The sequence below is a fragment of the Phycodurus eques genome, chromosome 10 (assembly GCF_024500275.1).
Source record: "Phycodurus eques isolate BA_2022a chromosome 10, UOR_Pequ_1.1, whole genome shotgun sequence".
Classification (NCBI taxonomy): domain Eukaryota; kingdom Metazoa; phylum Chordata; class Actinopteri; order Syngnathiformes; family Syngnathidae; genus Phycodurus; species Phycodurus eques.
The window spans coordinates 18,698,110-18,724,444 of NC_084534.1; the positions used below are offsets into that span (position 1 = coordinate 18,698,110).

The 26,335-nt window shown below is 41.8% G+C and overlaps 1 protein-coding gene across 3 annotated transcripts; it reads left to right on the top strand.

Annotated features, from left to right (window-relative positions):
- The first annotated feature begins 257 nt into the window (after window positions 1-257).
- mmel1 (membrane metallo-endopeptidase-like 1) lies at window positions 258-26,335 on the top strand. Of its 3 annotated transcripts, XM_061688948.1 has the most exons (24): window positions 258-314; window positions 5,334-5,507; window positions 7,252-7,299; window positions 8,928-8,987; window positions 9,087-9,248; window positions 10,036-10,116; window positions 10,388-10,483; window positions 12,706-12,824; window positions 13,848-13,913; window positions 14,132-14,266; window positions 15,924-16,013; window positions 17,221-17,357; window positions 17,434-17,527; window positions 17,605-17,733; window positions 17,990-18,088; window positions 20,460-20,543; window positions 20,631-20,734; window positions 20,830-20,888; window positions 20,951-21,070; window positions 22,484-22,617; window positions 22,692-22,757; window positions 22,850-22,945; window positions 23,092-23,168; window positions 24,696-26,335. In XM_061688948.1, exons 2-24 carry the CDS (start codon window positions 5,351-5,353, stop codon window positions 24,793-24,795), a joined length of 2,313 nt encoding a protein of 770 aa, XP_061544932.1. In that variant the 5' UTR covers window positions 258-314; window positions 5,334-5,350; the 3' UTR covers window positions 24,796-26,335. The 3 variants fall into 3 exon arrangements, with proteins under 3 accessions (XP_061544932.1, XP_061544933.1, XP_061544935.1); XM_061688949.1 differs by lacking the exon at window positions 13,848-13,913; XM_061688951.1 differs by lacking the exons at window positions 22,484-22,617; window positions 23,092-23,168; window positions 24,696-26,335 and having other exon boundaries at window positions 22,850-22,935.

The following is a 26,335-nucleotide window of genomic DNA, read 5'->3' on the forward strand; positions in this document are numbered from 1 at the left end:
GCATTCCTCTTATCAGTAACGCACCGTCTTCCCTCCCTCTCTCTTTTTCTCTCTCTCTCTCTGTGTCTGTCGCCTCCCTCGTCCCCCCGAGCGGCATACAGGCTCACAAGTGCATCTTCCCCTCGAACAAACTGCAGCACGGACTCATTTCTCCACGCACCAGCTCTGAGTGAATGCTCACTCAGCAGGGGTGTCTTGAGATATTAGCGCGCTGTGTGTGTGTGTGTGTGTGTGTGTGTGTGTGTGGTGGTGGCGGTGGTGGTGGTGGGGGTAGAGGGGAGCAGCTCACCCACCTCCACCTTTCCCGTTCAAAGGTAAGATGCCGTTCTTCGTTGCCGGGGCGACCTCTAAGAATGATGATGATGATGATGATGGTGGAGGAGTCACTTTAGAGAGGTTGTGAAAAGTATGCATTAAGTGTTAATAGTTGAACACAATTATTTACATTAGTGGAACTTTCTGAGATTTATGACCCCACTGACTAATACCAAGTGGCGGGCTTACTTCATGTGTAGCAGAAGGTGCAACTTTTGGCCTTTAAATGCCTAAATGGTATTAAAAAAATGTCTGTTCTGCTAAGATAACCACTTTGACATAAAAAGGTCCTTGTGCACACTTTTCCTTATTTGGAGTTTACAATAATCCCCAAATTTGAACCTAAAAGTGCATTTATACATGTTGAATGTGTTTATAGCTCAAAATCACACAAGAAAGTGGCAAAAGTTGTATTCAATACATGCATATGCCATTTCTTGAATGTATTTAGAATAATATGTTACCTTATAAGTCACCAGGATGATGAAAAAATATAACAAATGTGTCCATTAACATCAGGGTTAAGAATAATTTTGGAAATGTACGAACAGTATGGAAGTAAATGTAACTAAGTGTATATGTGTATGCATGAATGTAAATATTTTTCATTAACAGTTTTTTATCACTTTCTTGTGTCGGTTCTAGCCATTCAGCTCGTAAAAATGCGCTTTAACTCCAAATCTGAATGATGTACTGTATAAATCAGGTTGTTTTATCGTACAGTGTAACCAAAAAAAAAGAGTAATATTTTGTAATATTTATGTATTGTGTAATAATTGTATTGTGTAAAAATTATGTTGATGATTGAAACAATCGGGCGCAGTGTATATAAAATGGTGCAATACCTAGTCTACATCTGTAATCGATAAAATAGATAACAAAATAACTGAAATTTAAAGCAATTGATCATTTTGTTATAAATGCTTCTTATTTTTTGATACATTTTTTGTCAATAAAAATTATGTCTGACAGCTATTTGAAATTGAGAAAACGAATGAAAAAGGTGAATTATTATATATTCTGGGTATTTGTGAGTTAAATGTTTACGGGCTTTCTATAACAGCTCCTCTTCCACGACGGGTTGGATCAAAGTAAAGCTATTCATGAAAATGTATGTGTTTCAAATTTATAGTATTTCAAAAACACATTTTAAAAATAAAAAATTAGATTCAAAATATGTATGGTATTTTGAAATATTCTTGAAGAGAACAAATTAGTCAAGGTACCACTGCAGTGTTTTGGTCGAAGCGCATGGAATGCCGATAAAAGAATACAAATGTGCTAGTCACAGTTCCTACTGCTTGATCCACGGGGTCCATTTTGAGTTTATGAACAGTGCGCCATGAACTAGTTTGCTGAGAGGCCCAAGAAAACGTTCTCACGTGGCACAAGAAGGCACACTCAATTACTGTTGTACTTACTATTTTTGTTTTATATTGCTGACCTTAAAAGTTTTTATCCATACAAACATTGACTGTATTTATGACTTTATTACTGTGCTAGCGTATGTTCCAATTTGCGTACAAATTTGGGTTACATTGTAATGTAGCTTTGTCATAAATAGAAGACCCCCTATATTGTAATTGGCACTCTTCCATTTGCAGAAGGCCACTTTAACCCCTGGAGCTGTTACTCCCACGATTGCTCAAATACCCATAGTTTGAAAATGTCTCAGCAAAAAGCATATTGTCTTTTCACGCTTCACTTTGCTAGACAAGATGGTTATGTTTTCCAGGAAGAGTCTATGAGCTCTGGAGAAACACAAACATATGATCTTGCTTGTTCACAGCTGAGGACAAGTGCTGCAAGGTTCAATTATCTTCTTCAGGAGGGCTAGCAGTCCTGAACTCAAACCAGTAAAATACAATAGTCCTTAAGAAACCGAGTTAAATAATTCTTTAGAAAGATGTTTACGGATAATTGGAATGATAACAGTTGACAGTTCCGAAGTTTGCTACAAAATAGTTGTTTGACATTGAGTTGTTATTTATAGTACCTGTGTACCTTTACATTTACACAGCACATGTACACCATTTATTTATACAAATATGGTATGATATTTCTAAACACGAACGATGCTTAAACATCGAATATTGTCATCTTTGGTGGATCTGTGGTGATCAAAGTTTCTACAGGGGCATTGTCAGGGTCCCCTTCGCCATTCAGCCAAGCCGGGAGGAAGTGCTTTGAACTGCTTTGCCGAATGCAGAAATAAGTTGTGCGTATACTGGATTAAATTCGTAATATAGGAATAACATAAAATAATAGTAAAAGTGCATGTACATGTACTTTATGATTTCTATGCAGAAGGTGAATTAAAGTCTTTTAAATGAAGGTGCTGGGCACTAAATACATATTACAGTGTTATAATATGTTACACAAGGCCTTGATTTAATGCTTTTATAACAGCAGACAGACACGTCTCTCTAACAAGCTCTATGATTAGATGTTGCGGGGGCTGGGGGGTTTGGGGGGCGGTCTATGGGCCGATGCGATATCCATCCATCCATCCATCCATTTTCTACCGCTTATCCGAGGTCGGGTCACGGGCCAGTAGCTTTAGCAGGGACGCCCAGACTTCCTTCTCCCCAGCCACTTCATCCAGCTCTTCCGGGGGGATCCCGAGGCGTTCCCAAGCCAGCCAAAGGACGTAGTCTCTCCAGCGTGTCCTGGGTCGTGTCCTGGGTCTCCTCCCGGTGGGACGTGCCCGGAACACCTCACCGGGGAGGCGTCCGGGAGGCATCCGAATCAGATGCCCCAGCCACCTCATCTGGCTTCTCTCAATGTGGAGGAGCAGCGGCTCTACTCTGTGATCCTCCCGGATGACCGAGCTTCTCATCCTCTCTCTAAGTGAGAGCCCGGACACCCTGCGCAGGAAACTCATTTCGGCTGCTTCTATCCGGGATCTTGTTCTTTCGGTCACGACCCACAGCTCGTGGTCAATCTCATCCACCCCTGGGGCCTTGCCACCGAGGAGCTTTTTAACCATAGGAGAGCCCGCCTCAGAGAACCCAGACTCTGCTTCCTCATGGGAAGGCGTGTCAGTGGAATTGAGGAGGTCTTCGAAGTATTCTCCCCACCGGCTCACAACGTCCCGAGTTGAGGTCAGCAGCGCCCCATCCCCACTATACACAGTGTTAATGGTGCACTGCTTCCACCTCCCCAGACGCCGGCTGGTGGACCAGAATTTCCTCAAAGCCGTCCGGAAGTCTCCATGGCCTCATCGAACTCCTCCCAATGCCTGAGTTTTTGCTTCCGTGACCACCAAAGCTGCATTCCGCTTGGCCAGCCAGTACCCATCACCTGCCTCAGGAGTCCCACAGGCCCATAAAGGCCCGATAGGACTCCTTCTTCAGCTTGACGGCATCCCTCACCGTTGGTGGGATTGCCGCCACGACAGGCACCAACCACTTTACGGCCACAGCTCCGGTCGGCCGCTTCAGCAATGGAGGCACGGAACAGGGTCCACTCGGACTGCGTTTCCTCCGGAACATGAGCAAAGTTCTGTCGGAGGTGGGAGTTGAAACTCCTTCTGACGCCTTCGAGCCCCACCTCCACGCCTGGCTCCAGAGGGGGGTCCGGTGAGCCGCGTCCGGGAAAGCGAAACCTGAGTCCATTGTGTGTCGTCATCATAAGGGGTCTTTGTGATATGACGCTGTGATTTTCTGTCAGGCTAAATGATAGGGGGACTGTGATGGAGAAACAGGTGGCGCACAATACAACAGAGGCAGCGGCACGCTGCTGATTGGCATTGTCCTTTCGTCCGCCAAAGCCACACACGCTCCCTTGCAATATTGACTTGACGCACATGTAATTATGGTGTATGCAAATGAGCTCTCTTGAAACAGGCTTATGGCTCAAAACGTGTGTGTGTGTGTGTGTGTGTGTGTGTGTGTGTGTAAAAGAGAGTTTTAATGGCAAATTTACCCTTCGCCAAAACATTCAACTCTACGCCCAAACTATTCAAAGCATATGGAGAGCAGCGATAAGCTTGTAATGTTCTACATCGGGAGCATTTTTCTCACTCCAGTGGAAGAGAGGAATTACAACGCATATACTAACTCCCATATGAAATAATATGAGGTGAATTTATTTGTTCTGTTCATCATAATAAGACCTTAATTAACTGACCAGGCAACGCTTTAAGAAGTGAAATTTTAGCTTTCCTAAGTGAAAAAAGAAGTAACCCACAGGCAATAATCAAACTAAAACTGCAAAACTACTCCCCCTTTAAAAGCACCAGGCAGACATGTAATGGGAAAAGGAATGAGAAAGTGTTTGCTGTACAGTAGTGGTCTCCAACCACCGGGCCGTTTGTTCCCCCCCCCCCCCCCCCCCCCCCACCCCCAACCATCATCACAATATTCAAGTTGTGATGATACCTGAAAAGAACTCTTAATATTTCACGACTGTCATAATCCAATGAAGTTATAACAATTTTACAAAGAAAAAAATCTAATCAATCTTACAAAGAGAAACTACAGAGTACTTCAATACAGTCATATAAATAGGACAAAAACTCCTAATTTTCTCATAATCAAGTTAAGAAAATCTGAATGGTTAGAGAAAAACTGGTGTAATAATATGATTAAAATGCATAATCATAATACATGTTACAGTTGTATGGAAATGAACATGTTTAATGAAGTGTAATTAAGCCAAAGGGCTCTCTCTCTCTCTCTCTCTCTCTCTCTCGCTCTCTCTCTTTCTCTCACACACACACACACACTTTAGTACATTGGTGTGCAATCTATCTCTCCGTGTAGCTCACACTACATTCTCTCTCCCCGCTGAGCACAACAGCTGCTGCTGCAGCAGGCGGGCCATCTGTCTTTCTTTAGCGGAACTTACGTTCAGCTTCTTAATAGCACAATCACTTGCAATTTTCACTTTCCGCGTAAATGAAGTATAATTAGTGAACCTCACCAAAACTTGCCCCCAATCTCATATTTTGAAAACTCACAAGTCGGGGCAGTTGTAAATCGAGGTACCACTGTATAGTTTCTTTTTCTCCACAGAGGCTGCAGTCAGGAGAATGGGCAAATCGGAAAGTCAAATGGACATCATGGAGAAATCGAGTAAACCTGGAAAACGTGGTTGGACGGGGGCAGAAATTGGTCTGTCTGTGCTCCTGCTGCTGGTCAGCTGCGCCTTGGCCGGCCTGGTGGTCCTCTACACATCTGCACTGAAAGGTACCAATCATGCGTCATGTCAGTGTACATCGTGAAAACAGTGAATGTGCAGCTCAGCAGCGTTTGCATTTCAAGAAAAAGTCAATGCTACAAAACTGCAGTTCTCGCTCCCACACTTGTTGCTTGGCATAATTTGTGGGCCTCACTCCACCATGGCCCCGCTGGCCAATGGGGAGGGGGGAAAGAATAAACAATAAATGACAAGCATTAGTTGTTTTACGTAATAGCGTGTCACATAGCTCATTACCTCGAAATGCAGTAATATTTCAGTAAACGGCAACCTTAAATCTGGTGACTCTGTGAACTCAGCTAACTGCTGTGTGATTGGTTACATCGATGTCACATGGTTTACAGGCACCATGTTGTTACCCAGCGCCTCCATTTCCCACATAGGCATGAATTAGCTGTGATGGCTTTGCAAAGTTTTGGTCATTTTTTAAAGTAGATTTTTGGCTGTGGGCTGTTCCACTCGTTCCGGACGAGGTGTATGGATGCATCGTTTCCCCCCAAAAAACCCAGAAGGACTAAGTATTTTTTTTTAAAAGAAAAATAAAGTGACTATTTCTTTTTTTTTTTAAATGTGAGGCTACTTATTTCTTTATGGTAAGTAGTAGCTAGTCACGGTCAAATGTTGTGCACATTCAATAGTTTTAGATTGTTTTATTGTGTTAATAATTACTCGTACTGGACGTACTACAGTGTTGGCTGTGATGACGTGTCAATAAAGTTGATTCAAACCAAGTACGGCACACAAAAGTTCCTTGAAGTGTTTGTTGTTTATTAATATTGGTACGGATAATCTGACAGTTTGTGAATGCAATCATAAGGTGTATGCTGGTACTGTACTACTTTCATCTGTCAGATAGACACATGAATGAAAAAAACAATCATTTATACTGTTGAAATTGCAATCGTTTTTTTTATAAGAAATTTCAGATTGCTTATATGATATGCAACAAGATAATAAATGTGAATATTTTCCAAATGTGCCTATAATAATTTGCACCAAAACAATGGGAAACATTTGGAATAGTTATTTATCGCTTATTAAGCCATGAATATACTGGTCCGGCCAGCATATTGAAGTGCAACAGTTTTGCAAAGAGGAATGGTCCAAAATAAATCCATGTTTTGCACGTCTGATGTGCAACTACAAGGAAATGTTTGGCTAAGGTTTTTGCTGCCAAAGGAGAGTCAACTATTATTAAACCCAAGGGTTCACATACTTTTTTCTCCCTGTCCTGTGAATGTTTGTGTGCGCTATAAAAATATGAAACCATAATTGTTTGTGTGGTATTAGTTTAAGCGGACTGTTTGTTGTTGTGATTTACATGAAGATCAGACTACATTTGACGACCGATTTTTGCAGACATTTAAGAAATCCCAAAAGGTTCACATAAGTTTACTGTGTTGAGGTACATTTTTAATTTAACTTTTGAGTGCAATATGTTTTAACTGAATCATTGTTTAAGTACAGTTTTTTATTTTTCTATATTCAAGCACAGTGGTAGTACTGTACATAATGTACATAATAATATCAAATAAACTAATAAACTAGTAATGTATTTTTCGAGCGTATTTTATTGTTGGTCATTATGGTGGTACATGGAGAGCCAATTGGTACTTTGTATAAAAAGTTTGAAAACAACTGGTAGAAAGCTACGATGCCGATTATGTGTACCCTAACTTTGAGAGTTTTATGTGAATTTCTCAAAAATCTATTGTTTATTTTGCCACCTTTCAGGACAATCTCAGCCCTCGACCGTGTCGCTGAGCTCAGCGGACTTGGGAGGTGAGCGACTCTGTCAGCCTAGACAGTGAGCACGGACGGCGCAGTGAGAGGGATAAATGGTGTCACAGGGAAGCGCCGCCTCACTTAATACTCGAAAGTCTCTTTGCTGCCAAGTCAGCAGCATGGCACAAAAGTCAGTGCTGACACACCAGAGTCCACTGTGCGACCAATCCATCCCAAATGCTTTACACAAGCGGTCTACATATTTACTCAGTGTACCTGTTGTCAAACGGCATTAAAAAACGAACTCAAATGCACCACACCAGTCGCCGACTATCCAAATAGAACTACTTTGTTCACAAAACGAGATCAATACTTGCTGAACACTGCATAGAAACCTACAAAAATAAAACCAGTAAAAGGGCATAGCAGTCATCTGTTTGACGACTGGTGATCATCTCAAGACACTGAAACACTGACAGGAAAAGTATTTCTACTTTAAAGGAAACATATTGTGCCGCACCCCACCCCAACCCCTCCACACAGACAGACAGACACACACACACACACACACACACTTCACATGATAGGTGACGATACAGAGCCACTTTCAGGCAAAAACTGTCTGAAAACATGATCATCTAGAGGTACTATTAAGCAGTAACAGTGCCCCTGTCAAAAGTCAAAGCCAAAAAGGTAAGCATAGCTGCAATGAGTTTTGTTGGATGCACAGCTCGTCATTACCGAACAGCTTTAGCTTCCGATAAGAGGCATATACTTGACTGCTTGGTGAAGTTGTCGGCATGGTGGTGGCGGGGGTCGCGGGGGGACGCTGTTCGTGTTTGGTGATGTGTCCACGTGCCGCATACACGCAGTGTACAGTGGTGTGAAAAAGTGTTTGCTCCTCCTCATCTTAGCAGAATTGTTGAAATTCAGCCACATTGGAGGGCTTTCGAGCATGAACTGCATTAAACTACACTTGTCAATTTGTGTGGGGCATCTGCATTTGTGGCACATTCAATTAAATTCAATTGTATTTATATAGCGCCAAACCACAACAGCCAACACATCGCCAAACACAAATAACCCCCACCCCTACTTCGCCAACTTGGTTGAGTTTAAGTATGTGCCAGTGATCAGGAGCCAATTCTAATCCATTCTAGCACTGCAGCTCTGCTTACCTTTTGGCTTTTGACATAAGAGCGCTTCTCTGTACTCCGGTGGCCCAACTCCAGATGTTGCTTGACAATAGTGAGTCATGGTGGCGAAAGTCGGAATTATGTAAATTTTCCCCGCTGTGATGCCACAATTGGGCAAAATTCAGAACAGTTCACGCACAGACATTTTTGGAACCAGGCAGCTTAGAAATACTTGGTTTAATTTCACACTTGATCGGTAGGCAGGCACTCCAGGCCCCAAATAATTGTAAACAAGCCATTAAAAAGTCCATTTTACTTGATCTGCCCCTTTTAAATGAGAATCTTACCACTGTCCTTTCAGAAAAAGTGCTGCAAAAAGCCAAAGAAAAAGCATAACACACACACACACACGCACACATCGATCCTTTGACAACACCTCCAAGTGGAAACTTTTGTTATAAGCCAAAATGGTACAAGGTTTGAGGTGTTTGACCTTCCAAGGTGCCACAGTAGCAAGTGCATTTTATTTTTCATTTTTTTTGTATGTAGGTCAGCTGTTTCGCTCCAACCTCAACAGTGTGTGCACAACTGCAGACTGTGTCACAGCAGGTAAGGCCTTCAAGAATTAAAAAAACGTTGTAAAAATAAGTCTCATTCCGACATTCATTCATTCATTCATTCCCCACCCCGTCATCTCTTCCCCTAAAGCGTCGCGGCTCCTGCAGAACATGGATGCATCCGCGAAGCCCTGTGATAACTTCTACCAGTACGCCTGCGGGGGTTGGCTCGAGCGCCATGTCATCCCTGAGACCAGCTCGCGTCATAGCGTCTTTGACATTCTCAGGGACAAGCTGGAGATTGTGCTCAAAGGTCAGTATGGTTGCCCTTCTGGTTAGAGGAGAGATTGCCAAACTACGGGGTAGCATGATGGTCCCACAGGAGTGAGATTAAAGGAAAAGACGGCTTTTTTAAGAGCTGTGAGGAGAAAGGAAGTGTGTCAACTCATGATAAAATAGGATTAAATGTTTGGGAAAGCCTTTAAACCTGAAAATAAATTAGATAAAAATTTTAGAAATTATCTAATTTAATGTCAGGTATTTAAAACATATCAATCAATAAATATTTGTAAATATGGACACACGTACTGTAGGTAGGCCATTTTCTCTCCAAATGAAGTCAAGCGTGACATTTTTAATAAAAATTAATAACTTTAAAAAATCATATTGAATCACTAGTCTGTATTATATTAAAAATGTCAATTAGATACTTTTTATATTTTAAATGATGTGGGTTTACTCCGGTTTCCTCTCACATTCCAAAAACATGCATGGTAGGTTAATTGAAGAAAAATACTCAATATGGTAAATAGAAAAATGTAAATATTTTTAAATGAAACAAATCACACTGAATCAATGCACTGTATTAAATAAAAACAAATCCTTTACATGAGATTAAATAGAAAACTATTACAAAAAGGTGTTTATTTTTTAAATGAAACAAATCACTGCTTTGTATTAAATATTTGCAGTTATAAAAATGTAACATTTGGATTTTTTGTTACATTAATCTAACAAATTGCTGCTCTGAATTATATATAATGTTTGCCACTTACCACTCATACAAAGCCTGTGGCTATGTGTTTTCTCCTGCTTTTCAGGCGCTCTCGAGACAGAGAGAGAAGAAGACAGAGATGCCATCAAGAAGGCCAAAGTCCTTTACACTTCCTGCTTGAATGAAAGTAAGTTCACCAGTTGGCCACATCTTAAAGTTGACAATTAAAAAAAAAAAGATTTTATTCCACAATGTCGCCAGATGCTAATATGCACTTTCTCAGGTCAAAAACCTCCGTAATATTTGTATCGTTGAACTAATCCCTACTATGATTACTGAACCTTGAACGAGATCTGACTCCTATACGGGTAATGTTTATAAAGAAAAAATGTTGGTTACAGCTCTTGCATTGGAACTGCGCAGATGTTCCTAATTTTGTGAATGCTTTACTTATTTAGGCCTCATCGAGCAGCGTGACTCTCAGCCCCTACTGAGGCTCATCGACATTATCGGCGACTGGCCTGTGGCTTCTGATGACTGGAACGCCACCTCTGGTAAAAATAAATAAATATCCTGCACCCCCAAAAATTCAATTCTTCCACTTTGCGATTAAGAATTAATTTGTTGCAGAGGAAGCGTAATTGAAAAATATTTTTGGGGTGAATAATAATAGAGCACTTTTAAAGGGCATGCAAAGACTTTACAAATAGTAAAATACAGAGATAAAAACAAGACCACAAACATGATCAACTTGCACATAAAAAGCTATTTGGAAAGATGGAGTGATTTGAGCAGACATATAGGGCAGTGGTCGCCAGCCTTTTTTCCCCCGCCACAGACCGGTCCAGGCTAGTAAATATGTTAAAAATTGTCAAAAAATTGTTGAGGGGGGGTGCTAACGGACATTTGCCATTGCGGACCGTTTGTGTGCGTGGGGGGGGAGGTATATTTATGTTTCCGGAGGGGGAGGGGCGGGTACCAAATGGGACCACTGATGTAGGGTTTTTTGGGAGCAAGTTCCAGAGGGAGGAGCAGGTTCAACGCCTTGTGGTGGAGGGGAGGTTGGCATCAGAAGAGCGGTGACTTTGGGAGGGGCTGTGGTGGTGGAAGAAGTCAGAGTGGTAGGATGGGACCTGATTATGGAGAACTTTGTGATTGAGTAGAAGGACTTCGAAAAGTCTGTGTTGTGGAATGGGGAGCCAGTGGAGTTTCCGGAGGACAGGGCAGATGTGGTCACGGGAGCGGGTGCGAGTGAGCAAGTGGGCAGCTGAGTTCTGGATATACGGACGTTCATTGAGAAATTTGGTGGATGAGCCAAAGAGGATGCTGTTAGAGTTGTAGAGTATAGTTGTGATGAAAGCATAGATCAGGGTTTCAGCCGTAGAGAAGGAAAGGCAAGGGCGGAGACGGGCAATGTTCTTGAGGTGAAAGAATGCCGTTTTTGTGATTGTGTTGATGTGACTCTTGAAGGTGAGGTTTGTGTCAAAGATGACTGATCTTAGGGGAGGGAACCAGGGCAGTGTAGCCAATAGCGAGACACATGGGAGTTTGATGAGACATTAGGAACCAGTGATTGACATTAAGAAACTTGGTTTGCATCCAGGATCTGTTGTCAGTGAGGCAGTCGGTTAGAGTGGAGTCAGTAGAGGATGTGATTGATTTGGTGGAGATGTAAATCTGGATGTCATCAGCATAGATAGCGGTGAAAATTGAGGCCATGATGAGGAATGATGGTTTGATCAGGTGCTTTATCAAATAAAATAAAATAGTTTGATGAATTGAAAACATTTCAGATTGAATGATTGCTCAGTCCATCCGTCCATTTTGGGTACCGCTGATCCTCATCAGGGTCGCGGGCGTGCTGGAGCGTATCCCAGCTGTCTTTGGGCGAGAGGCGGGGAACACCCTGCACGGGTTGTCATTCCCACTCACATTCACACCTACGGGCAATTTTGAGTCTTCAATCAACCTACCATGCATGTTTTTGGGATGCGGGAGGAAACCAGAGTACCCAGAGAGAAAGCCACACAGGCACGGGGAGAACATGCAAACTCCACACCCGGGTCCTCAGAACTGTGAGGCAGATGTGCTAACCAGTCCTTCACTGTGCTGCTCTGTATTAAATGTAAATGTAAAGAATGTTTTTTAAACAAATCCCATTGAATTGTAATCAAAATATTAAAAACTATTTTAAAACTTAAAGGTCACATATTTTGGCTATTTAGACCCCCACAGAGTGACTCTCTAACATGGACTTAGTATAAAAGTGTCAATTTCATTTCAATTAACATCTTGGTTTTGTCATACAAGTGTCCAGAAAAGGCCCCTCTGACAGTTACTTCTGTTTGACCCAGTTTTGTATCCGCTTTGACCCAGTTTTGTATCCGCTTTGTCCATATTTGGCTAAGACTGCCCTGCTGTGGTTCGCACCCCTATTCCCCTTGTCCGTTCTGTTCCTCTGTCTGTCCCCTAAAACCCTTTTCTGTCCGGCTGCATTTTCAATAAACATGAGAATAATTTAAAAATCAAAATATAAGCAGAGGGAGCATTTCAAACTCCCCTGTTGCACAGCAAAACAGTTTCAGCGCAAAAGGCATACAGACGCACCATTCTGCATGGCCAAGTAGCTGAATAGGACAGGTTAAAAAAAAAAATGAATAAAAACCTGCTAAATGTTCTTTTTAATTTCTGATGCTTCCACGGTTGAAATCCTCAATATTTAATGAGTGCTACATGGATTATGTTCATATGGAGAACATGTTTTATTTTGCTGCAGAGGAAGAATGGAGTCTCGAGGACACTCTGGCCACAATGACGGCTCGCTTTCACAAGAAGGCTCTCCTGGACATGTACGTGTGGACCGACGACCGGGATTCTAAGCGCCATATTGTTTACGTAAGATCGACATCTCTTAATGATTAACAGACTGTTTACTACACATCCACAGAGGAAACAAATTTGGTCGCTGAATTATTACAATTTCATCACTATACCCACAAATATAACTTGGCCAAAAGTAAACAGATCAACTGTTTAAAGGAGGCATCTTTTTTTTCTTCATAAAACATCTCTGACATTCTGTCAAATATATACAAAGAATAGAGAAAACACTCTGGTGGAAATCAGTCGGTTTTGGGTGTGGTCCTTACTAATGTAAATGCAGTCTTGCTTTTGTTACCGTGGTGATAACAAAATATATGCCTGGTAGTTTAATTTCACACTTGGCGGGTGGGCACTCCTGAGACAAAACTATCTGCATAAAAACAAAAAGTAATTGGCCTTTTTGAGGGACAAGCCACAGAGAGACAGATAGAGCAGTAGCGCCACTCATGAAGAAGTGTTGGTGTTTCGAGGCCTGTCATGTTTTTTTCTTTTTTGCTGTCACTAATTAATTGGTTTAAGTACCAGTCCAAATGTAAATATAAGGAAATAATTTTTTGGGATACATCATTACGATAAAATATTTTTTTTAAATTGAATTAGTAGAGCTGGCACGGTGGAGGACTGGTTAGCACATTTGCTTCACACTTCTGAGGACCTGGGTTCAAATTCGGCCTCGCCTGTGTGGAGTTTGCATGTTCTCCCCTTGCCTGTGTGGGTTTTCTCCGGGGACACCAGTTTCCTCCTATATTCCAAAAATATTCATAGTAGATTTTCTCAAGACTCTAAATTGCCCATAGGTGTGAATGTTTTTTTTTTAATATATGTGCACTGCGATTGCCTGGCGACCAGTTCAGGATGTACCCCGCCTCTCGCCCAAAGATAGCTGGGATTGGCTCCAGCACGGCCGCGACCCTTGCGAGGATAAGCGATACAGAAAATGGATGGATGGATGAATTAGTTGAAAATATGTACATTATCTGTAATAGTATGTTATGATCTTACAGTACCTTATTTATGATCTTGTATATTGTTTAGATTGACCAGCCAGGACTTGGCATGCCATCACGAGATTATTATTTTAACGATGGAAACTACAAAAAGGTGATCAATTTGACAAGTATTTTTTTATTTTTTAAATAAATGTGTAATACTGTATACAATGTATGTAATAATTGCTGTTTCTTGTGTGAAAAACAGATATATAGCTTACTGATAACACTGTACAGTCATTACTGTGAATAAAATAAAACTCAGTTCAACATACGAACACACAGTACTCCATCATCCTTAACGAATATAATGAAGTAATGTCATCATAGGTACGAGAGGCCTACCTCCACTTCATGGTCTCCATCGCCAAGATGACCCGGGAAGACAGGAACTTGACGCAGGACGATGAGTGTGTGTGGCAGGAAATGATGCAAGTGTTGGACCTGGAAACAGACGTCGCCAACGTGAGTGTGACGATAAACGAAAAAAAGGGAGGCACTCTAATAGAGCTAAAAGTGCGAAAGAAATGAATTGAGGCGTGTGTTAATAATACGTCATAGAATTTCCAGATTCCTTGGTTTATGAGGGTCACCACATAAAATATTTCGAGGTTACAAGGTAAGAACAGCTGCTCACGCGGCACAAGAAAATACGCTCTGTTACCTTACTACTTACTGTTTTTCATTTGGTTGTTTTATATTTATCTAAGCAGTTATTTTTCACACAAATATTAACTGTAATTATGACTCCACTAGTGCATTAGTGATAGGCTACAGCACTTTCCCACTTACGTGCAAAATTGTGTTGCGTCGCCACCATAGGAACGGAACCCTTGTCTACCTCCCAGTGGTCAAGAGTATCCCGAAAAATTAGATGATATATTTAGCATTTTATAAAGTATTTCTTAACGCTTTTTTATTAACATTTCTAATTTTGCTTTTCAAAGTCTGTAAAACTCTGTTGCTAGCTCGGTAACCAACATGTTTCTGTTATGCTACAAGTTATTATCTGTGGTATCAGCAAGCTTAGCCAGCTAAGCTAATGAGTTTTATGACTTCTTTTTTTTGTTTTGTTTTCTTTAGTGACAGAGCCTATCTCAGCTATCTTTGGGCAAGAGGCGGCGTACACCCTCAACTGGTCACCAGCCAATCGGCGGGCACATATAAACAAACAATCATTCAGACTCACATTCACGCCTATGGGCAATTTAGTCTTCAAATAATCTACCATGAATGTTTTTGGCATATGGAAGGAAACCGGACTACCCGGAGAAAACCCACGCAGGCACGGGGAGAATATGCAAACTCCACACAGGCGAGACCAGATTTGAGAACTGTGAGGCAGATGTGCTAACCAGTCGGCCACCGTGCCGTTTCTTTTGTAACACAGAAATGTTTTTCGTATAATTTTTTTCTCTCAAAGCATGAACTTCCATGAACTTCCACAGAAATAATAGAAATACATATCCTCTTTTACAGTTCATAAGAAAATATTGCTTTGCTCTTGACAAAAAAAAGTGTGCCTTCAGTCAAAACATGTAAACACGATCCTTAATAAATTAACATTTTAAAAATGATAAACAATTTAACATCATAAAATAAATCATCATAGTGCTTGGCTGAGCTGGACCATATTTCTTTTGTCAAAGAGTAACACACAACCCTATTCAGCTCTCTCATAGTCTTCTCATGTGGAGAGGCAGGTGACCTCGGCAGAATATTTACAGTTTTCAAGCACATATCTGAGGTCAAAGGTTTACGGCATGTGGATAAATGACTGCAACATACTGTAAATGGGCATCATGTCTTTGACAACGTTCAGGACAATTAAGCCAGTGGGTTCCTTTCTTGTCATTCAAAAAACGTTTCTAAAAAAAATAATAATAATAATAATAAAAATAAAAATAAAAAAGCTACTCATTTTGTCCTTTTTCTGAAAAGATTGTTGCGAGTGCCAGAAAAAGTTGCTAAAAATCACAGTGTATCTGCTATTGTTAAGTAGCTCCTCTCTTTTCTTAGTTACAGTATGTTTGTGGAAGCAGACCATGTCTTTGGTGATGCGCTTAGTGCCACTCATCTTGCACTATTTGTACAATGACGCAGATGATTTTCTTCCTTCCAGGCCACATTGCCAGCTGAGGAGCGCCAGGACGTCACCGTACTTTACAACAAGATGACGCTGAACGAGCTGCAGAGCACATTCGGCTTTAACGTGAGTGAGGACTTAGTGTCTGGTTCCAGAGATAACAAACACAATGACAAGAAACAGTTGATTACAATGCACCAGTCAGATAAAAGAAAGTAATTAACACGAATGTGGCAATGGGAATTTACGAGAGTGGCCTGCTATATGAGATTAGATAATAATGTCTTTGTGTTGAGACTTGGTGAAGCAGCCTGTGGCTCATTTTCCAACTATTGTTTTGTAACTTACAAGAATTAGATGTTATGGTCATAAAGCAGTGTGACAGCAGCTGATGTGTTATTCCGACGACCTTATATACAAGATTAATTTCATTTGTTTTTGTTAATTGCTCTATGCAACCCCTCTATTCACAATTTATCATAGCCCATCTGTCTAGGAGACTGTACCTGCTTCAGATTGGGGGTAATTTGGATTTATATCCCTTGTAGGAGTTCATCAAAGTACGAGCTCCAGAATTCGTCCAAAATGGCTGCTTCAAACCAAAAACTGGCCATTTTCTGTTCAATTTCAGGCACGGGTCCTTGAGACTTTTTCGTGCATCATGAAATGAAAGACATGTCCACCTAATTTTGTGTTGATCGGTGAAACAGGTGTCGAGGGCTAGTTTTTCAAAATTTCTAGGGTCCCTTGAACCCTCTTTTTCATGATGAGTCCTCAAAAGGATCATTTGACGCTTGATGTTCTGCCAACTTTACTTGGCGTAGACACAAAGGCTTGGCAATTTGCTGTTGCCCATCTGTCAAGGATACCCGTTTCTTATTGGTGCTCATTCGGGCGAATTCCCTAGGAGGAATTTGTCAAGTACAAACACTGGACCCAGCCAAAATGGCTGCTTCAAACCTCAATGCAAGACATCCTGATCAGTTTTATGTGCATATGATAGACCCTTCCACCAACTTTCATGTCTATTAAGTGTTGGGGCATTTCTTTCTAACTTTCCAACAGACTACTGGGTGAATGTAGGGATTTTGTGATTAGGACGCCTAAAAAAACATACATTTTCACTGGAATATACATGCTGGCAAATATTTGTGAGTTTTTGTGCATGTTCAGGCTGCTAGTAGGCAATATATTCATCAAAATAATACAAAATAAACAACAATTTCAAACCTGGTGGCCTTCAGACACTTAGAAGAAAACTATTTGTGTTTTGCAGCATTTTATAACAGTAATAGAGAATATAAGAAAAAAATGGATAATATTTGTTTTGCAGGGTTTTAATTGGACACGGTTTATCCGAGGTGTGCTATCCAGCGTGTCCCTCGACGTGGAGCTGGAAGAGGAAGTGGTGGTATACGGCTCACCCTACCTGGACAAGATGAACGAAGTCCTCTCCAGACACAGTGTTCGGTCAGCATAAGATACACATGCAAAGAAAAAAGAAATAAAATGAAATGATAGCACAAATATATGGACATATGTGCAGAACAATGCAGAACTACCTCACCTGGCAGCTGGTCATTGAGCGAGTTAACAGCTTGAGTCGTCGTTTCAAAGATGCCCGAGCCCGTTACAGGAAGGTAAACTCCACCGCAACAACAAGGTTGTTTAAGGAATTAAAAGATTCCTACTGGGTTAACGTTCGTGTGCATCTCAGACTCTGTATGGGACCACGGTGGAAGATGCCTGGTGGCGAGAATGTGTTCGTTACGTCCAGAGCAGCATGGAGAATGCTGTCGGTGCGCTGTACGTACGTGAAACTTTTGCTGGAGAAAGCAAACGAATGGTGAGGAACATCTCACTCTCTCGCATGATATCCTATAAAATTTACATTGTAGACAACAGATAGAAACGGTTTGGATAAAAACAGCTGTAGAGGAGTTGCCACGATCCATCAATCCATTTCTATACAGTTTATCCTGTTCAGGGTCACGGGACTTTCCCAGCTGACTTCGGGCAAAAGATGGACAACACCCTGGACTGGTCATCAGTCAATCACAGAGTGTGTTACCATAATCATCCTTGTTTCTTCATGTACACAGGTCAGCGATCTCATCGGGAAGATCCAGACAGCGTTTGTAGAAACACTGGAGGAGCTAAGCTGGATGGATGCACGCTCCAAGGAGAAGGCCAGAGAGAAGGTAGTCTTACATCCATCCATCCATGCATTATCCTGCGCTCAACCGAGTCTTGGTCGTGGGGGGGCAGTCTAAGCAGGGAGGCCTAGTCTACCCTCTATCTTAAGCTTCATTGGGAGGACCTAAAGGCAATCCCAGGCCAGCTGGGAGACAGTCCTTCCAGCATCTTCTACGTCTGCCCTGAGCTGTCCTCCTGGTTGGATATTCCCTGGAAAGCCACCAAGAGTTATCTGTGATAAAAGTCAAAGCTAACTCAGCTGGCTTCTCTCCATATGGAGGAACAGCCTCTGTACTCTGAGTCTATCCCGGATGACCAGGTCATATTCACAACCTTGTGTGTTCAATAAAAAAAAAGCTTGGAATGAAGGGTGGGTGGGAACGTAGAGATTTGCCTCAGGAACAAACAATACCCAAGTAGATGCACCCTGTGCGACAACAGGGAGGTGGGTGGGTGGGGGTTGGTGGAGATTTTGTTTTGTTTCGTGTGCTGCCCCACACAGAATGCCGCCCTGGGCAGCTGCCCATATCGCCCATATGAGAAACCGCCACTGAGTGCAGCAATATAGCCCAACAATGCGCGACTGATATCATCGAAATACAGATTGGTCGCATACACACATCTGCACTCTGCCCTAACACCACAAAACACATTTTGCACATGCAGTTTTTTTCATGTGTCCCATCATTAACGTAGACACATTAGATACTGTATGTGTTACTTGAAATATACAGTGGGTACGGAAAGTATTCAGACACCTTTCAATTTTTCACTCTGTTATATTGCAGCCATTTGCTAAAATCATATACGTTCTTTTCCCCCCCTCATTAATGTACACACAGCACCACATATTGACAGAAAAAAAACAGAATTGTTGAAATTTTGGCAGATTTATTAAAAAAGAAAAACTGAAATATCACACAGCCATAAGTATTCAGACCCTTTGCTCAGTATTTAGTAGAAGCACCCTTTTGAGCTAATACAGCCAAGAGTTTTTTTGGGAATGATGCAATGAGTTTTTCACACCTGGATTATGGGATCCTCTGCCATTCCTCCTTGCAGATCCTCTCCAGTTCCGTCAGGTTGGATGGTGAACGTTGGTGCACAGCCATTTTCAGGTCTCTCCAGAGATCCTCAATTGGGTTTAAGTCCGGTTGAGGCATTCAAGAACAGTCACTGAGTTGTTCTGAAGCCACTCCTTCGTTATTTTAGCTGTGTGCTTTGGGTCATTGTCTTGTTGGAAGGTGAACCTTCGGGCCAGTCTGAGGTCCTGAATACTCTGGAGAAGGTTTTTGTCCAGGATATCCCTGTACTTGGCCACATTCATCTTTCCTTCGATTGCAAGCAGTTGTCCTGTCCCTGCAGCTGAAAAACACCCCCACAGCATGATGCTGCCACCGCCATGCTTCACTGTTGGGACTGTATTGGACAGGTGATGAGCAGTGCCTAGTTTTCTCCACACATACCGCTTAGAATTAAGGCCAAAAAGTTCTATCTTGGTCTCATCAGACCAGAGAATCTTATTTCTCACCATCTTGGAGTCCTTCAGGTATTTTTTTAGCAGACTTCATGCGGGCTTTCATGTGTCTTACACTGAGGAGAGGCTTCCGTCTGGCCACTCTGCCATAAAGCCCCAACTGGTGGAGATCTTCGGGTTCTTCTTTACCTCGCTCAGCAAGGCTCTTCTCCCCCGATTGCTCAGTTTGGCCGCACGGCCAGCTCAAGGAAGGCTTCTGGTCGTCCCAAACGTCTTCCATTTAAGGATTATGGAGGCCGCTGTGCTCTTAGGAGCCTTAAGTGAAGCAGAATGTTTTTTGTAACCTTGGCCAGATCTGTGCCTTGACACAATTCTGTCTCTGAGCTCTTCAGGCAGTTCCTTTGACCTCATGATTCTCATTTGCTCTGACATACACTGTGAGCTGTAAGGTCTTATATCGACAGGTGTGTGGCTTTCCTCATCAAGTCCAACCAGTATAATCAAACACAACTGGACTCCAATAAGGTGTAGAACCATCTCAAGGATGATCAGAAGAAATGAACAGCACTCGAGTTAAATATATGAGTGTCACAGCAAAGGGTCTGAATACTTGATGTGTGTTATTGTTACTGTGTGATATTTCAGTTTTTCTTTTTGAATAAAGCTGCAAACATTTCAACAATTCCGTTTTTTTCTGTCAATATGGGGTGCTGTGTTAATGAGGGAAAAAGGACAATTTTAAGGCGGTCTGAATACTTTTCGGACCCACTGTATATACATGGAAATAGAAAATTGTATTTGAACACTTGCAAGTAGAGTATTTATGATAGTAACTGACTGTCTCCGCATGAATGCAGATGTTCAAAATTGTCACCCTAACTGTGGTGTATCTCCTGCAGGCCATGGCCATCAAAGAGCATATTGGCTATCCAGATCACATTCTGCAGAACAGTAACCAGAAATTGGACCAAGAGTATGCTCATGTAAGAATAAAGATTATTTGTTTTAGTTTAGAGAATTACAAAAAAAAATACACACATCCAGTCATTTGGACTGCTTCGTCCATTCAGTTGAATTTTAGCGAGGAACACTACTTCGAGAACATCCTGGAGAATCTCAAGTTCGAGGCCCACAAGAGTCTGAAGAAGCTCAGAGAGCCAGTGGATCCTAACTTGTAAGTTGATACTCGATGAATGATTAAGGCTCAAGTATTTTGTGCTGAGGAATGCTTGATAACAGAATTATAAACATTCCTGGTTTGCTCCTCAGGTGGATCATTGGTGCTGCTGTGGTGAATGCTTTTTACTCTCCCAACAGAAACCAGATTGGTAAGATCTTTAATGACGATGCCTTAGAATAGCCTCTTCAGTTACTTTTATTGTGTTTCCAGTGTTTCCAGCAGGCATCCTGCAGCCACCTTTCTTCAGTAAACATCAACAGCAGGCTCTGAACTTTGGTGGAATCGGAATGGTCATCGGCCATGAGATCACACATGGATTTGATGACAACGGTAAGAATTAGTAAATGGTGGCTACTTTGAATGTAAATGGTGGCTACTTTGAATGCAGAACTCGTAAGACGAATTGCCACACACAGCCCCTCTGCGTAGCTTGATGCGCTCAAGGCAAAAAATAGTTGCTGCGCGTCGAAAGCCACGGAGATCATCTCTCGTGATTGGTCCATTTTAGTCACATGCTATGATGACGTACTCAGCGTGCCCCTTGGTTCTACATACCATCTACGCCGCAGATCGATTTTGCAGCATAATTAATCGTATCATCTGGTCATCTAGGTCAATTTGTTCTAGCAGACACTGTTCCACGGTCGCCATTGTTGTTGCTTTGTTCCTTGTTACTGAAAGGAAAGTAAAAACGGCTACGGGAAATGCCAAAGAAAATGCAGCGAAAACTCCACCCTGTGGTGTCCTAGCCAATACTCGCCGTAGCGACACCCCCGACTTGGAGGTGAACTGCAGTACATTTTCAAAACTGCACGCGTGGGTTGCGCTCGAGTATAAAGGCAAACTACGCGAGGGACAGCCGCAGTGACGTCAGCGCGGTCGCCGTCCGCGCGAGTATAAAGTAGCCTTAAGAAGACCCCCATTTTGATTCCGTCTTAGACCACTCTGAACCCCACTTTGGGATCTTTTGTGTGGAGGCTGCATGTCATTCCCGTGCCTGCACGTGGAGACTACATTTTTTGCGGGTATTCCAGTTTCCACAGTCTTTTTAGGGTTTCCTTCAGATCCTCGGTTTTCTCCAAGTACTCCAGTTTACTCTGTGTCATGAGGATTTCTTTGGATACTCCAGTTTTCTTTGGATAGTCAGGTTTTCTCCAAATACTCCAAGTTTCTCTGCATACTCCAGGTTTCCTTGGTTACCCCAGCTTCTCCGTGTACTTTAATTTTCTCCAGGCGCTAAAGTTTTCTCTAGGAGCTTCAGTTTTGCCCTGGTACTCCAGCTTTCTTTGAATACTTCGGTTTTCTCTGAATACTCTAGTTTTCTCTGTGGACAACAGGTTTCCTTGGGTAGTCCAGTTCGCTCTCTGTTCTCTCAAATATTTTCCCATGAACTCTAGTTTTCTCCAGCTACTCCAGTTTTCTCTGAATATTCTAGTTTCTCAGTGTACTAAGTGTTTCCTTGGGTACTCCAGTTTTCTCTGTGTAGCCTAAGTTTCCTTGAGTACAGCGGTTTTCCATGGGTATTCAGTTTTTCTCTGGGTACTCCGGTTTTCTCCAAGTACTGTACTTTTGTCTGCGGGCACTACTTGCTTGCGGCCCATTGCTCCTTAGCGATGGATGAAATACAGAGAACACATTTCTGCGTGTATTGTACATGTGACAAACCAAAAGAATCTACATCTGAGAGTAGTACAGCTCAAGATGTACTCGAATTAACGTACCATACATGGTTTTCCATGGCAGGGCGTAATTTTGACAAGGACGGCAACATGCTCAACTGGTGGAGCAATTACTCTGCGGAGCATTTCAAGGAGCAGTCACAGTGCATGGTTCAGCAGTATGGAAAGTTCAACTGGAAGCTGGCGGGTGGACAAAATGTAAGATTTGTTTCTGACTGTAGATCAAATACACCGTGATGTGTTCGTGTTCATTCATGGCCTTGTCATTGTAGGTAAGCGGAATCAGCACTTTAGGGGAGAACATTGCTGACAATGGGGGGGTTCGCCAAGCCTACAAGGTGGGCTGTTAAGATGCTTAAATACTCACATAATTTAAAACTGCACATGACACGTGCGATGTGTTTTGAAGTTGGCTTTCATTTGTTCACAGGCTTACCTGAAGTGGGTGGAGACTGAAGGGGAAGAGTCTCGCCTGCCCGGTCTAGACATGGATCACAAGCAGCTGTTCTTTCTTAACTTTGCCCAAGTAAGCAAAAACAACAACAACAAAACAGGGATAAGTGATAGTTTAAAGGTGAACCAAGAGTCAGAAGCATTTTGCAGTGGATTGGTCCTTTTAAAAAAAAAAAAAGGACAACTCCCCACCCTAAATGATCACTTTGCTTCATCCAGGTTTGGTGTGGTGCTTATCGGCCCGAATATGCCAGCCAGTCCATCAAGACAGACTCTCACAGCCCATTAGAATACAGGTAAGGGACATGAATGCCACCAGGTTAAATAATCTATTGATGGCCACAAACTACAGTAAATAAGCATGAGAAATCAGATAGTTACCAATTGTGTAGATCATCAGGTACATAGCTTTGTGCATGTCAAAATGTCAAGGTCAGAGTCATAGGAAGGTCTCCAGGTGACATGGTGAAAGAGTGGTTATCACTGTTGCTTCACAGCAAGAAGATCCCCAGTTCGATTCTATCTTGAACTTTCTTAGTGGAGTTTACATGTTCTGCCCATGCTTTGGTACAGGTACTCAATTTTTCTCTCGGTACTCCAGTTTTCCCTCGTACTCGGGTTTTCTACAGTGACTCTAGGTTTCTCCAGCGACTTTGTCTTGAGACACTAATTTTCACCGGAGGCTTCACACTCCTTCGGGTACTCCAGGATTCTCCAGGAACTCCAGTTTGCTCTGGGTACTCCAGTTTTTCCTGGGTTCTCTATTTTTTATTGGTGCTCTGGTTTCCCCCACAACCCAAAATGTTATGTTAATTTCCAGTCAGTTGCCTTAAACGAGGTGCCTTTCTGTTTGGAGTTTGTTTTTCTTCCCATGCCTGCATCTGTGTAGTCTGGGTAGTTCAGGTTTTTTTTCAGGTTATACTAAACTCCAGTTTTCTTTGGCGACTCCAGGTTTCTCTGTGGACTCCAGATTTCTCCGGACACTCCAATTTTCTCTGGACACTCCAGGTTTCCTCTGGGGTCTCCAATTTCTTTTGGGAAGGGGGGGGGGGGGGGGGGGGGGGGTAATCCAGTTTGTCCTGTGTACTCTTTTTTTCCAGGTACCCAACTTTAAGCCACATCCTAAAATGTTAGGTTGAGTTCCAGTCAGTTCCCTTGAACAAGGTGCTCACACAAGCAGCACGGTTGTCGCTGACCCAGTGATGGGTTAAGAATCATGTCTCAGAGCAGCCTTTAAAGATGGATATTGCAAACTAATCTTTGTCATGATCTGTGCTTTTGTTGACTTCATTCTGATTAGATTTTGTTTCAAGTTTTGGCAAGTTTTCCTGTCTCATGTTCATGTCTTGACTGCTCATTTGGTTTTTGTCTCTACCTGTTCTTGTCAGCCTTCTAACCTTGTGTCAACCAATGAGCTCCCTCTAGCCACTCGTGTCGTGTCCAGGTGTTCCTCGTTGTCTCGTCGGTTTGCTTGAATTTAGTTCCCTGGTTCCTTTCAGTCCTTGTCGGATCATTGTCGTCACGTCATGGTTCCCGAGTCCCGTCATGCCAGTTTTCCTGTTGATTTTTAGTGGTGGATGTTTAGTTTTCACGTTTATTTGTAACTTTGAACCTAGTTTTTGGGACTTTGTTAATTTAGCGTCGACTTCCACATGCCTTGTTTGCCTTTTTGTTTTTGGAAAATAAAACATCCTTTTGAGTACATGCTACACTCCAGCCTTGCCTCCCTACCTCCCTGCACTTGGGTCCACCTTCTTGCCTCCAACCCAATGAAAATAAAAACCCTGACAATCTTTGTTGTCTTCTTTTCTTTTTGTCCTTAGGGTTCTTGGTTCGCTCCAGAATTTTGAAGCTTTCTCAGAGGCATTCCAGTGCCAAAAAGGCAGTCCGATGAACCCTGAGCAGAAGTGTCGCGTCTGGTAGAAGGTTTTATACACTCCGTTTGTCGTATTTCCTGTGAAAGGAGACAGTGTTTTCATGCTGACTGTCCTGCAAGGACTTCGTTCATTTGGGGTGACACCAATTATTGCAGTCACAGTTGTCGTATTTGGAACTGGTGATATCTTGGGTTAGTTTCATGGCTTGAAAGCCAACTCTCTGGCGGATTCACGAGGCAACACTTAACATTTTGTGTAAAGCATTTGTTTTTGTTTTTCTTTTTGTTTTACAGGGAATGTTCTGTGCAAATCTCTAGAGCAAGTCTTTGTGATTAACTCATGAACATTTTTATTCAACCACCGTGAAGTGTACCACCGTGAGCGCTTGCCAAAGTAATGAAAACATTGGCAGCTACAACAGAATTAGTTCTGACTGTTACATGCAGTAAATTACCTGAGACTTAATACTTCAATCTTTGCAGCTCTAACTTTAAATTAACATTCCGAGGGAGCTGCAGGTTTTAACAATAAGTCAGCAAATATTTCAACTTTGGCTTTCCAGAAGCTTTCTCTGAGTGTCTCTTACTACAGACACGCACACTACTTGTACTTTAGGATACAAATAGTGATTCTTCAGAACGTGAACTCAGTTCAAGGAACCTGTCCAACCCACGATTTGTTTGAATTTTAACTGATGGTTTGAGAAATAAATTCTGTTCAGATGGTTAAACGTTAACCTCATAAAACATTTTCATACAGTACAGGTCCCTGTGTTATGTAGTTAATTGTTGATTGTCATATTAAAAAGTTATGCTAGTAATTGCTTAAAAGTAATGTAGCAAACGTCACAATTGATACGTACCGTTTTGTTTGGTCTTAGTGTCACCGATTACACAACAATTCTAACAAAATGTGAAAAAAAGAACAATAAAATACAACATCAGTGTTAGTTAGCGACAAGGGACATCATGTTCATGTTTTGCTTTTAGTGTCATCATTAGCATTTTACATCTTGTCTTATTCATAACTGATTCAACAAAATATAACAAAAAATATCCCAAAAACAGTTTTTGTTAGGATTGGGATAAGGCATTTCTGGATTCCTTGACTAACTTCGGTTTTTGGGCAAATTTCGAGTCGTCCGATCATGGAACTGTTGAGTTCTAAGAGTCTGTTGTATAAACACGTTTGGTAGCCAATTTATTTTTAAATAGTGAAACAAGCGAAATCCTGATTGTAGCCAAGCTGTTAAAAAAAATTTAAATAAAAAGAGACTTGCGTTTGCTATTGCGAGTACGGCTTTTGACAATAATTCCCTTTTCAGTTTTAGTCTTATAATTAACATTTTACTCATTGACTCATAATTGCTGATTCCAACTCAAAAGTCAACTAAAACTTGCGAAACAAAACATTATTTTGCTTGCCTACTACTTTGAAAATAGCGTAACAAGAGAGACCTAAATTGTAGCCAAGATTTAAAAAACAATTGCCCACTTTTGCCTTAGCGATTGTGAGCAGCCCTTTCACAATACATTCTTTTTTTAGTTTTAGTGTCATCATGCTTTCCTCGCTGGCTTATCATCCCT